We start from the raw sequence: 13,555 nt of genomic DNA, 5'->3' as shown, positions 1-13,555 counted from the left end.
TAATAGATTTTACTTTTTTTTTTCAAATGCACATGGAACATTCTCCAGGATAGACCCCATCTTGGGCCATTAATCAAGCCTTGGTAAATTTTTAAAAATTGATATCATTTCAACCATCTTTTCTGATCACAATGTTATTAGATTATATATCAACTACATGGGAAAAAAACTATAAAAAACACAAAAACATGAAGCCTAAAAACATACTTCTGAATAATGAACAGACCACTGAAAAAATCAAAAAAGAAAGCAAAATATACCTAGAAAAATTGATAATGAAAATATGACAATTCAAAACCTATAGAATGCAGTAAAAGCAGTGTTAAGAGGGAAGTTAATAGCAATACACACCTACTACAAGATGCAAGAGAAACATCAAATAAAATTTACACCTAAAGCAACTAGAAAAAAAGAAGACAAACAATAAAAAAAAAAAACCCTCAAAGTTAGTAAAAGTAAAAAAAATAATAATAATAATAAAGATCAGAGCAAAAATATGAAAATAAATGAAGTAGACTATAGCGAAGGTCATAGAAAAAAGCAAGAGAATTTCAGACAAACATGTACTTCTGCTTTATTGACTATACCAAAACATTTGACTGTGTGGATCACAACAAACTCTGGAAAACTCTGAAAGAAATGGGAATACCAGAGCACCTTACCTGCCTCCAGAGAAATCTGTATGTAGGTCAAGAAGCAACAGTTGGAGCTGGATGTGGCAAAACATACTGGTTCCAAACTGGGAAATGAGTACATCAAGGTGTATATTGTCACCCTGCTTATTAAATTTCTATGCAGAATACATCATGTGAAATGCCAGGCTGAATGAAGCACAAGCTAGAATCAAGATTGCTGGGAGAAATATCAATAACCTCAGATAAGCAAATGACACCATCCTTAAGGCAGAAAGTGAAGAGGAACTAAAGAGCCTCTTGATAAAAGTGAAAAAGAAGAGTGAAAAGACTGGCTTAAAACTCAACATTCAAATAACTAAGATTATGGCATCCGGTCCCATCACTTCATGGGAAAACAGGTGGGGAAATAAGGGAAACAGTGACAGACTTTAATTTCTTGGGCTCCAAAATTACAGTGGATGGTGACTGCAGCCATGAAATTAAAAGACACTTGATCCCTGGAAGAAAAGTTAAGACAAACCTAGATAGCATATTAAAAAGCAGAGATATTCCTTTGCCAACAATGGTTCATCTAGTCAAAGCTATAGATTTTCCAGTAGTCATGTATGGATGTGAGAGTGAGCGCTGAAGAATTGATTCTTTTGAATTGTGTTGTTGGAGAAGATTCTTGAGAGTCCCTTGGACAGCAAGGAGATCCAACCAGTCCATCCTAAAGGAAATCAGTCCTGAATATTCATTGGAAGGACTGATGCTGAAGCTGAAGCTCAAATACTTTGGTCACCTGCTGCGAAGTACTGACTCATTGGAAAAGACCCTGATCCTGGAAAATTTGAAGACAGGAGGAGAAAGGGATGACAGAGGATGAGATGGTTGGATGGTATCACTGACTCAATGGACAGGAGTTTGAGCAAGCTCTGGGAGTTGATGATAGACAGGGAAGCTTGGTGTGCTGCAGTCCATGGGGTTACAAAGTGTCAGACACAACTGAGTGACTGAACTGAACTGATAACAAAGATCAATAAAATTAAAAGCTGTTTCTCTGAATAGATAACACTGACAAACCATTAGCTAGACTCATCAAGAAATAAAAGGAAGAGACTCAAATCAATAAAATTAGCAATGAAAAAGGAGACGATACAATGGACAACACAGAAATACAAAGAACCATAAGAGACTATTATGAGCAACTATATGCCAATAACATTGACAACTTGGAATTAATGGACAAATCCTTAGAAAAGTGTAACCTTCCAAAAGTAAACCATGAAAAAAGAGAAAATATGAACAGATAAATCACAAGCACAAAAATCTTAAGTACGATAAAATATCTTCCAACAAACAAAAGCCCAGGGCCAGATGGCTTCACAGGCAAATTCTACCTAAAGTTTAGAGAAGAGCTAACACCTATCCTGTTCAAACTCTTTCAGAAAGTAGCAGAGGAAGGAAAGCTCCCCAACTTGTTCTATGAGGCCACCATCGCCCTGTACCATTTGTTCTTTATTTCAAAGTTGTTTCATGTATTCTAGGTACTTGTATATTTGTATCAATTTTAGAATCAGATTATCAATTTCTATTAAAAACCTGCTATAATTTCAAAAAAATTCTCACCAACACTCGGCATGTTCAAACTCTTTGATTTTAGACACTCTAGTAAGGTGTGGTTGATATCTCATTGTGGTTTTAATCAGCATTTTTCTAATGACTAATTTCACAGAAAATCTCCTCAGTGTCCCTGGTTGCTTTTGCTAAGTGGGCCTAAAATATATTTGAGCACTTAAATGCAATTATCAACTAAGTCTTTTGACATATATGGGCGCACTCAATACAATTAATGTGCTTTAGAACAAAAATATAATGGAAGCATATTTTGGTTGTATTACATTTACAAAGCTGTTTATCCAAGTATGATAATACAGAACACCTCCATATAGACTAGTGCTGTTTAAAAAAAAAAAAAAGGCTGATCCTCCTTGTGATTAATCCCATAGCTCCATTTACTTTAGCTGGTGTCTAAAGGAAGCGCTGCATATGTCCTCAGGTTTTTTCTTACCTTTCTTTGGAAGAGATAAAGACTTCCATTTCAATACCATTTTACTAAATAAATCTATCCAATGAAAAGATGTAGGAAAAATTAAAAAGCAAGTAAAAGATAGTAATATAAAATGTGTGCTAAGTCACTTCGGTCATGTCCTACTCTATGCAACCATATGGACTATAACCACCCAGGGACTTTCCAGGCAAGAATACTGGAGTGGGTTGCTATGCCCTCTTGCAGGGGAACTTCCAGACCCAGGGATCAAATCCAAGTCACTTATGTCTCCTGCATTAGCAAGCAGATTCTTTACCACCTGGGAAGTGGTAACGAGTACCACTTGGGAAGCCCCAAAACAAAACAGGTAATGAAAGAGACTAAAGTGAGAAATAAAATCATAAAAGACAGTAAAAGGAAGATTAAATTTAAAAATTGTGATAGAAAACGATGAAGGGAACAAAATACATAAAGAAATAGTTAAAGAATGTGGGCATGAACCATTTTAAGGATATAACAGAGCCAGTTTATGAGGATTCCTGGAGGAGATTGGCCTGCCATAGCAAGAAGAGTGAAAGATATGAGGAAATCTTTTCACATACCATCCATTTGAACTTGAGTCAACTGCCAAAGCTCCTTTAGCTTCAAGGTTTTCTCCTGTAGATAGATAATGGTATTTGTTCTGAATGAGTTTTATGAAGATTAACCAAAATACAGCAAGATATGTGGAGATCCTGGTGCCAAGTCATTATGTTCCTTAATCTGTGCCAGATGACCTGTTAGGGAAACTTGAGAACTTAGAAAGAAAGAAGAGAATCCACTGACAGAAAAGTTTGAGTTGAAATGTGTTGGGCAAAAGCAGCCATTTATTCATGTTTTATAAACATGATCTTACAAACATCATACAGAGCTGGCACAAAAGCACAGACACCATCTCATACACCATGCTTCCTTCCAAACCACTTCGATTAAGTTACAGCATCAGAACGAATCAGTTACTAAGTTACACAGTTCTTCAAACATGGACATCTCCCCACTAGAGTGGTTAGATTGGCTAATAAGACAAACAATTAATTTATATGTTTAATACAGTGCAGAATTTGTAACAGAATTCAAGATCACACTGATATTGTAATACCATATAAAACAGAATTTTCAGAAGATAACGCGATCACTGTGCCTCTGCCTGCTTCAATTCTGTTCTAGTTTTTCTTCTCTTTACTTAACAGTAACTGCAAATAGTTTTACTTGACTTTTCACAGTGAAAAACACTTTAAATTTTAAAAAAAAAAACTAAAAACTATTTACAAGTTAGTTATTGTCATTTTGTAATTATTTTCCATTGGCTTTATTGTCCCTCCTCCAATGACCATACTTTGCTTGGTACCACCATTAACCTCTGGCAACTGTGAAGGATACTTAGGATTTACATTTTTTAATGTTTCAGGGCTTCAAAATATATTATATTTCTTGGCCCATGATACCAAATATACAAACATAAAAAGGCCATAGGATTTACTCAAACCATATACTGACTACAATTCATTTCACAGAAATGCTGAGTGGACCAAGATGCTGTGACATGACTTTGTGATGGCATGAAAACAATGATTGGAGAATAATCTCGTTTAATTCCAAAATCATCTTAAAGCACAAAAGAGGGGTTGATTTCAATTTTTGTATACAGAGTGTAAAACATTTTCTACTTTCAGCATAATCATTAAAGGTATGTATATGTTGTTTGGAAAATGTACCGTCATAGATTTTACAAACACTGCGATATCAAACACATTCTCAAAAACTGCTAGAGCACTGACACAAAACCTGACTCAAAATGTAAATTTTTCAGTAGACTTCATTTCTAACTTGCATATTTAAAATTCAACTGTACCTGAGTTTCACTCTTACTTGTCTAAACACTCAAATACAGTGACATTACCTCAAGTAAATTCTTTCCAAGTAATCACAGAGCCCTGGTACTGGAAAGCAGTACAAGACACAAGTTTATAAACTGGTCCACAGACAAGAGCTGAAGACAAATTCGCCTAGAAAAGATAGTGAAACGTACTTTGCTGTGTTAATTCGGCAGCATACATTTGTTATGTATGAACATGTGTTAAGTATATTAGGCTTGCCGTATGACTCTTTTCTATAATTTGTTGGTTAAAGTAAAATTTTCTAACTAGCAATGACTGAAACTTTTTGACTTTTTGTCTTCATTTCTTTTGAAATAGTAACTTAGTCCTCTCTGGGAGAGAACAAGCAAATGAAGACTTGGTCACCCATGACCTCTCTGTGTTCAAGGGATACACTTGAATGTACCCTTAGAAACTATACGTATTTCCTCTAAGAAAACTGCATTTCTAACTGGATTTGTAGCTGAAGTGTATTTCTTTACTCATTAGCCAACTCAACAACTTCACAAAAATATATAGGGCTTTCTTAGGCCACATGGAGTCTTGTCACAAGAAGAGAATAATGCAAGGCCATGAGTCTTATGTGAGATTATATTTTACATCTGACTCACATGTAATCACAGAGGGAGGAAGTCCTATTTTGGCTACAGTGTCCTCAACTCAGCCCTTTAATAAAATGATTTCTCATTTTGTTCACTGCTTTTTTTTTCCCTCCCCCAACAAACCCAAGTTACCTCTCTTATGATAAAGTTGTGTCAAATTATTACAGACCAAAGAACAATAATCATATACTTTTATAATCAGGAAAGCTATTTGTAAATTACATATCAATAATTAATAAAGCAATCTAGAACATTTCTTTAATATCTTTGGGTTTAAAGAAAAATTTATTTCTCCACTTGATAAACAATGGGTGAATTTTCATAAGAGAAGGCATGCTTTTCATTTCTAAATCCTGATAATCACATTGATTTTTAGTGATGTGGTTCAATGAGATCATCACCACATCCATAATTTGAGACTACAGAGCAGTATTCCTAAAATGCTCAAGTACTTGTTTATTTATATCTCTGCTAACCTGCAGGGGAAATTGAATATCTTATGAAAATTTATCCAGATTCTCTAATAAAGAGGAAATGATCATGATACACATTTACAGTTACTTTCTGCTAATTCAATCCATTTCTAACAACAACAACAAAAAGTTTGCACTCACATGTCAGGGGAAAAAAAGGAAAATTTCTCCTTGCCTAGTAAAAATCGTTAAGTTCCAATTCATCACGGCTAGGGTGCTAACCATCACAGAGTGCGTGCCACTTGGCGATTTGCCTCCTGGGATAGTCACAGATCTCCTTCCAGTGCTCTCCACCAGCTCCTTCTGCTGCTGCTCCCAGGACCAACCGCCCAATCACCTCATTTCGGGATCCCCTTTCAGAATCCAAAACCAGAAATTCAACACTTATCTCTTCTAGACCCTCACAAGGAATGTCAAAGACAAAGAGTTCATTGAACACTGCATTGGGCGTGCATTTCTTCACATGTGTCTTCTTTTTAGAGATTCTCTTTTTGGCATGGTACAGGTTCACTTTGACATAGGGATCTGCAATGATACACAATAGACAATGTACTGGCAGAACGTGGCAGGAACTCTGATCTCAAGATAACGGTGCCCTTAGATATTACTGCATACCGGCAAAATGTGATTATAATGAAAATGAGTCAGAATGAAGTGAAAATATGGATGAAGCTTGGCTTCTTTTTTGTCAACAAGTTGAAAATAAGAATGCAAAACATGAGAGATAACAGAGGATAGGAAAGAACTGTAATAGCCGGATGAAGAGATGACATAAAGGGGAAGGAAAGAGAATGTTCTAACACATTCTGATTACTAATAACTCATTTGCAAGAACAGAATAGAAAGAAAAAACATTACACAGCATCTAACCTTACTGATAATGGACAAGGAGGCCTGGCATGCTGCGATTCATGTGGTTGTAAAGAATCGGACACGACTGAGCGACTGAACTGAGCTGAACTGAACCTTACTCAGTTGTCTGACTTTGGGTAAGTCTCTCTACCTCTCTGCTTTCTCCTTTGGATGGGGCAATGGGCGTTTATAGTTCACAATGGCAATGCCTTTTCAGTTTTAATTTTTCTGTGGTCCTTTAATCACCTGCTGTGTTTGTTTCCTGTTACCCTGTATTTATATTCCTTGCGTCACATGTGTCCTGTGGATTTTAAGATAATGCTACTTTGTCAAATATTTAATTACATTATTTTGCCCTATTCTGGTTGCATGAGTTCATTTTAGCTTCCTAACCTATATCTTTAAGATCATGTTTTCAGCTTCCATTACTTAATTATAAAATTATAACTAATAATAGCTCTAGGTGATATTGAATGAAATATATATATTTCATTATATATATGAATAAATACATATATATGAATTAATATATATATGAATTAATATATATATATGAATAAAATATATATACATATATACACATATATGTATATATCCAGTCTTTACAATCCCCTTCAACGTAAGTACTATTATGTCCAGTTTGTATAGAGTTTAAGAAACATAACCAAGATTACTGTGCTAAGAAACAGAAGAGTTAGGGTTTGAACTCAGATCATTTTAACCCATAGGTCACGTGTTCTTTCTCATATAGCAAAGTTTTTTTTGTGTGTGAAAGCTAGTCGCAAAACTAAAAGCTAATTCTTAAAACAGACAATCGATACATAATGAATTGAAGGAAAGATAAAAGTAATAGAAGTGTAAGGTTAAGCAGGCTCATTTAAAATATTAAAATTAAGAACTTTTCCTTAATAGCTCATTTTTTTTGCCTTATGCTTCAATTTTATTCAATCAGACATCTATCACATACAAACTGAGTCTTGTATTTTAGAACTACTTAGTTTTCTTCTTTTTGTTAATGGCATTGACTCACACTTTTATTCCATAAAATGAGAAACAGAAGAACGATCACATCATTTGTAATTGTGAATAAAGGGTAAATAAAAATCATAGGCCAGTGTTGTTAACTGTTTTCCCCAATACATAGCTCATTTTTCATTGAGCCTATGTTTTTCAAAGTATTCTTACCTGAAAGTCCAGACACATCAGATTTAGGCAGGTGCCGAGCTTTTAAAACAACCACAGTAAGAGTATTTGTGGTGGACTGGTAGCAGAGAGAGATCAATAACTCACCCCGTCCTGAAGATTTCTAAACAAAAAGAGGTAAGATATAAAAATGTTTTTAGTATTCTTTAGTTTTGAAATATATACTTTTGTCAACATTTGAAGTGGTATAATAGCACTGTTATTTAAATGTACAATTCCTTAGTTTACTTTAATGTGCTAAAGAATCAGAGTAACTAAAAGTATGTACGCAGTGCCATCACCTCCTAAGAACAACTATCTGCCATCTTGTGGACTTTTTGGGTACTGCAGAATGTCAAAATTCATGAGTTGGCCACACTCATCACTAGAAACGTTTTTAAGGGGGATATTTAGAATATAGCTTACAGAGAGGTATTTTTAATTTTTTGCTTTTTAATTAACTCTCCACTTTAATTAAGTTGTTAATGGTAATGAATATTATCTAATTATTTTAATATATCTGTATATGGGCAATTGATTCCTGTTCAGTTTGATTTTATTTCAAATCCTTTAGAACAGACATTATTAAAATTTGAATTCAGAAAACCTGAAATTTAATCTGACACCCACAGTTCTCTTGGCCCAGAGGGCTAATGGAGTTAGAACTCTCTTCCCCAACCCTACCCCAAATCCTTCTTTAATCCAAGGAATGAGCTAAATATTGGAGAGAATTGACTCGGAATTTTTCATGCTTTGTCTTTGAATAATATCATAGAATTTATTTTTTACATAAGATTTAGATCTTGTTTTTACTTTAACATTAGATAAGATGACCAAGAACTCAAAGTACAATTTCTAACTGAAAGTAACAAAAAGTAACTTGGGGTTTGATTATAGCTAAGAATGATGGCTGACTAGAGCTCCTAAAACTGCAATACATATTTATTAAAAAAAAAAGCTACTATGGGGTAACTGTGTGAATGAGCACTCCAAGAAAAAGAATAGGAAACAAATCTTTATTCCCATTGTGCTACTAAGCAGCCTGGTGTATCAAACTACTTAATAATTCTATATATTGACTGTCATTAACTTGAACAGACAAAGGTGAGGATGTGGTCAAAACAAACTTTATGGTATTCTATAGAATACCACAGCTGGAATCGAGTCAGTTCCATATTTAAGGGAAAAATACAACTAAATTTGATTAATTGATGTCTTATCATTTTCTAATAATTCTAGAACTACAAAAGTAGTGTAACTACAAAAGCAGAGTAACTCCTGTTATACAACACAAGGGTGAATATAATTCAATATAATGATGTACCTCTTCCTCAAGAAGCAATTCTATGAAAAGTCAATACAACTTCAAATACTCAGGATAAATTGATTTAATTTTCAATTTCAATTATGCTAACATTGATACATATTTTTTAACTTGCAATGAGTAAGAAATATTTGTCTGCATTTTAGTGGCAGTCTTAGTCAAAATACTTGTGATAGAAATTCATTAAAGTTATATAAATATTAAATAAATCTATAAAGTGTCCCTATTTATTTTATATCATTGATATATTTTAAGCATTTCAGTAGTGGGTTAAATTTGCTTTCATCTATCTGTCTCCCTCCTCCCATTTGATTATGATCAATACTAGTTAAACATGGCAAAGATGATATGTACAAGACATCATTTTAATAAAAATCCTTTTGATACAGAAAAGATTATTTATAAATATGTTTAAAGACTAAAAATTAATTACCCTAACATTTCTCTTGGTAATCTCTCTGTTCATTAACATTTCTCCATTAGTTAATTCAATTCCTGCCAGAGGAATCAGGACTTCTCCAATGACATCATCTCTTGAAAACCTGTCAAAACTCAAGACTGTGAAGTGCAAGGCCAGCTCCTGGATCTGGGTGTAGGGTATCCCATAGAATGTGAAGGTCTCATCGAAAGCCGGGTCCAAGGTCTTTCTCAGAACTCTGGTTTTTACTTTATGCTTCTTCTCTGGAAGAATCATCATTTTGATGTATGGGTCAGAGGTCATTGACTGGTCATCCATGGCTGGCAAGCCACGGGCTTCCTTAATATTTACCACAAATGCTTTCTTCTCAAAGTTGTACTCTAAGGAGAAGAAGAGGGTTCCCAGTTTCTCCTGTTTCTCATCTGAAGTAAGAGAAGTGCTGGACTTTAAGCTATCGGGGGAAACTGCCTCTTTTCCCCCTTCTGAAGAGAGTTTTGGGGTCACGCTCTCCAGGTCAGAAGAACTGCCAGCTTTGAAATTTGTTTTGGGAAAATTGCCATTTAGATCTCGCTTCTCAAGATCAAGATGCAATGAATTCTTTGGCACTGCTGATTTATTCTTTACTTCATTTTTCTCATCGGCTCCAAACTTCTTTTTGCTGTCCAGGCTTTCAGGGTAAATGTCAACTCCCTTTAGCACATGCACAAACTTATACGGAGGAGTCTTGCTAGGCTTGGATGACTTTCTCTGACAGCATATCCACGCAAACAGAGAGACTGTGAAGACCAGGCCAAACGCACTGAAGATCCCCACCACTGTGGGAATTTCATCTGAAAAATCAAATGACCGATAACATGCATTAAAGGAGCAGAGTTGGAAACACCCTATTTGAAAAGCATCCTAAAGCTGGCAATTGCTGTATGTTGCACAGATTGAATTGCTTTCCAACTGTTCTGGGTGAATTATGTGCCTATTTCATATAACTTTCAGGAAAAAACTCAGATGTGCCACATAGAGAATAAACAGAAAATCCTTCCTTGTAGTAATTTTCATAAATAAAATGAAAGGATGAAACTTGGTTGAGGCTAAGGATGGGGGAATACTAAATGATCATGACCTACCTTTGTTTTCACACTTAACATGAGACAAATAGAGTCAAATACATGAATCAGTACTCATAATATTTTCATTGATATTTTGAGGCTTTCCAGAAGCATCAGTTCTTACTATGTAATTCTAAGCCACATTCTTCAAATGCTGAGAGAAATGATGGAACATTATCTGCAATTATCACAAACATTAATAATTTCTATCCAAATTACAGTGAAAGAAATGTACACATATTAGGGGGAAAAGAACAAAAAGGTGAACAACAGAATATTAATATTATACAACTTGTAAGACTACAAACTCGTATACTTACCCCAAATTCTTCAAATAAATACTGAATTATCCAAATTACAAATTGATTATCTAGATAGGATAAAACTCAAAGAATGGTTATAGATGAATCATCATCCCTTAAAATGTAATGAAAAGAGTGGGTAGAGATAATTTAGAGTTCAATTTTATCCATAACTGATTTTTTTCCTAGCACATTTCCACATGGCAAATGGTGATCAAATTGAAATTGGCATTCATTCCTTGAATGAGGGCACATTAATTACTGGCATTATGTAACATTGATTATTCATGAAGCCTATCATGTTCCATATGTAAGCGTATTCTCCAACAAATGATTAATATCACTGTGTAAGTAAAAGCGGTGTTACTATATACGGATACAGTGAATTGAGTCAATGTTTAATATGATCAAAATTAATATAACTAATGTAATAATATCTGCTTTTGGCTCCATTGCATTCTATTTTTTCATCCCAAGTAGTGAATAATAAAGTTAAAAGTCCCAGTAAGGAAAAGGCTAAGGCTTGCTTAACTAATCCCTGAAAGAATAGTCTTTTGTTTTTCTGCTCCTCAATCCCTCAAACTTCTATTTCATAATCACAAAACTGAACTCAAATAATATATAATTAGGAAATGACAACAGCAAAGATACCAAAGAAGATAAAACAGGAAACACATTAATGAAAAATACTCTGTAGTTTAATTATATCAATAAACTGAATTGTGTAGAGATGAAAAATATACTTTGAATTCACGAGATAGAAAAACCAGTGGATGCTACAGAAAGAAAATGAGGTGAGACCTAAAGATCATTAGCTAAACTTACTATCAGCTTTTCAGTTTTACCTTCTGTTTAAGTCTTTGTGGGGAGAAAAAACAAACATACAAACAAAACACTTCTGGACTTTCTAATCATCCAAGTCTAAGGAGCAAAAGCAAACTATTCTTTATTCTTTAAACAATGAAGAAAGAAAAATTTTTTAAAAAGGAATAGTAATTTTTTTTTTCTAAATAGACTTATGGCCCATACCAGAACATATTTTTAACTAGCACAGCATCTGAAAATTCCTCAGTATTCAAATATTTCTAATTTTCAATCAGAAACTGGGAATACATCTCATATTACAACAATATAAACTCAATCAGTCAAATGGATAGCTGTGAAAGAAATTCCTTCCTGAATATATCACATATTGTCTCATTTAATATTAATGTCAAAAGGCAAAATATTTAATATACACAGATTCATCTACTCCCCATGTATTCTCTAATAATAAGACCCTAAACTTTTGAAAGCAAAGATCTGTCATTTCACTCAGTCTCATAACAAACTTCTATAAATTTCCTGATATTTCTGAATATACGTAAAGCAAAATATTGCCTTTGGAATATAATGAAACCTAAAATAACACTTTTCTATTTGAAGAAATATCTCTGATATTTTCTCTTCTTCTTTTTTCACTAAAACAGAGAAGGAGAGTAAGGGTGTTAAGCACAGATATAGGAAAAGGGAAACTGAACGGGAAAATGTAAGTCTTAAGTATAGTTCCCAGTAGTTTTTAGCTAACAGACCTGCAAATTTTTCCTTATTTCTCTGGCCTCTGGTTACCTGTGAAATAGAATGGGCTCAGCTAATTAATTTTGAATACTCTATTTAACCCTAGCATCATAGGATTCTGTCTTTCACTAGCAGCATATTTCAAGTATACAAGAAAAACAGCAGAGAAAAAATACCTTATGGTACATTCTGCAATAAAACATACATTCTAAATGCCCTATTAGTCAAGCTATTTTATATTGAGATCAAACCCTTTGTAATCACAGAACCATTTGGCTTCCCCTAATTAGTTAAATACAGGTTTTCATGCAAATAAAAATCACCTACAGAATTAATGAAACCAGCAAGCAAACAGATCTCTTTTCTTTACTTAGCACGTGCTGCAATTTACAGGGATACCTGGATAACTAGGAACTTCTTGGATGTAAAATCGCGCTAGCATAAAGCAATTTTAAGGAGAAAAATAATCAAGAGAGAAACCACAGAGGTAAGCCACTATTGCCGTTTTACAGTTCTCATGTTGCTTTCAGTTTACCTGGGGAATCTATTATCAACATCCCACGGAAACACACACATACACACACACACACACACCAGCGTATTTAAGGAACAATCGCAGTTGTAAGTTGAGTAACTTGCTTACCAAATTCTTCCCGGCTGGTAGAGATCGGAGCCATTTTTTGTTGCGTATTCTGTCCGAGGTGCTGAACGGAAACCCTCTGGCTTGGTTCACTTGCCTCGATCTGAAGGGATGGGGGCTTTTCCTAGCGCTGGAAACAACAGTGCAAAGCTCAGGGGACCTAAGCCGGGAGTGGGGAAGAGGCAGCGAGAGAGGTCCACTCGCCCTCACACAGTGATTTTCCAGCCCTGTTCCTGTTTTGGCTCGTTAGAGAAGCTTGTCTCCGAGACTCTAGACGTGGCTGAAACACGAATTGACGCAATCCTGACGCTACAGGGTGAAATCAGCACCTCCCCTCCTCTCTCCAAGCCACTCCTCTGCCCCTTCATTCTTTCTTCCTCCCTTCTCTCCCGGGATTTCAACACACACTTCATCAATTATTTTAACTGTTGGACTACTGGAGATTAGTTTGCTGTTCTGTGGGGGCTCAGAGACACATAGAGATGAGTCCTGAAACTCATCAATGTCAATTCCTAACGTAAA

At 34.8% G+C, this 13,555-nt stretch overlaps 1 protein-coding gene across 1 annotated transcript; it reads right to left on the bottom strand.

The window, feature by feature from the left end:
* Positions 1-3,496: 3,496 nt before the first annotated feature.
* SYT4 (synaptotagmin 4) lies at positions 3,497-13,334 on the bottom strand. The gene is made up of 4 exons (XM_027525809.1): positions 13,037-13,334; positions 9,447-10,261; positions 7,693-7,813; positions 3,497-6,180 (listed from the first exon to the last, which is right to left on the bottom strand). The coding sequence occupies exons 1-4, from the start codon at positions 13,068-13,070 to the stop codon at positions 5,873-5,875; spliced, it is 1,278 nt and encodes a 425-aa protein (XP_027381610.1). The 5' UTR covers positions 13,071-13,334; the 3' UTR covers positions 3,497-5,872.
* Between the last annotated feature and the right edge of the window lie 221 nt (positions 13,335-13,555).

This window comes from Bos indicus x Bos taurus, chromosome 24 (assembly GCF_003369695.1).
Source record: "Bos indicus x Bos taurus breed Angus x Brahman F1 hybrid chromosome 24, Bos_hybrid_MaternalHap_v2.0, whole genome shotgun sequence".
NCBI classification, from domain to species: Eukaryota; Metazoa; Chordata; class Mammalia; order Artiodactyla; family Bovidae; genus Bos; species Bos indicus x Bos taurus.
The sequence above is the reverse complement of the archived record's forward strand: the minus strand, read 5'-3'. Positions and strand labels throughout refer to the sequence as shown.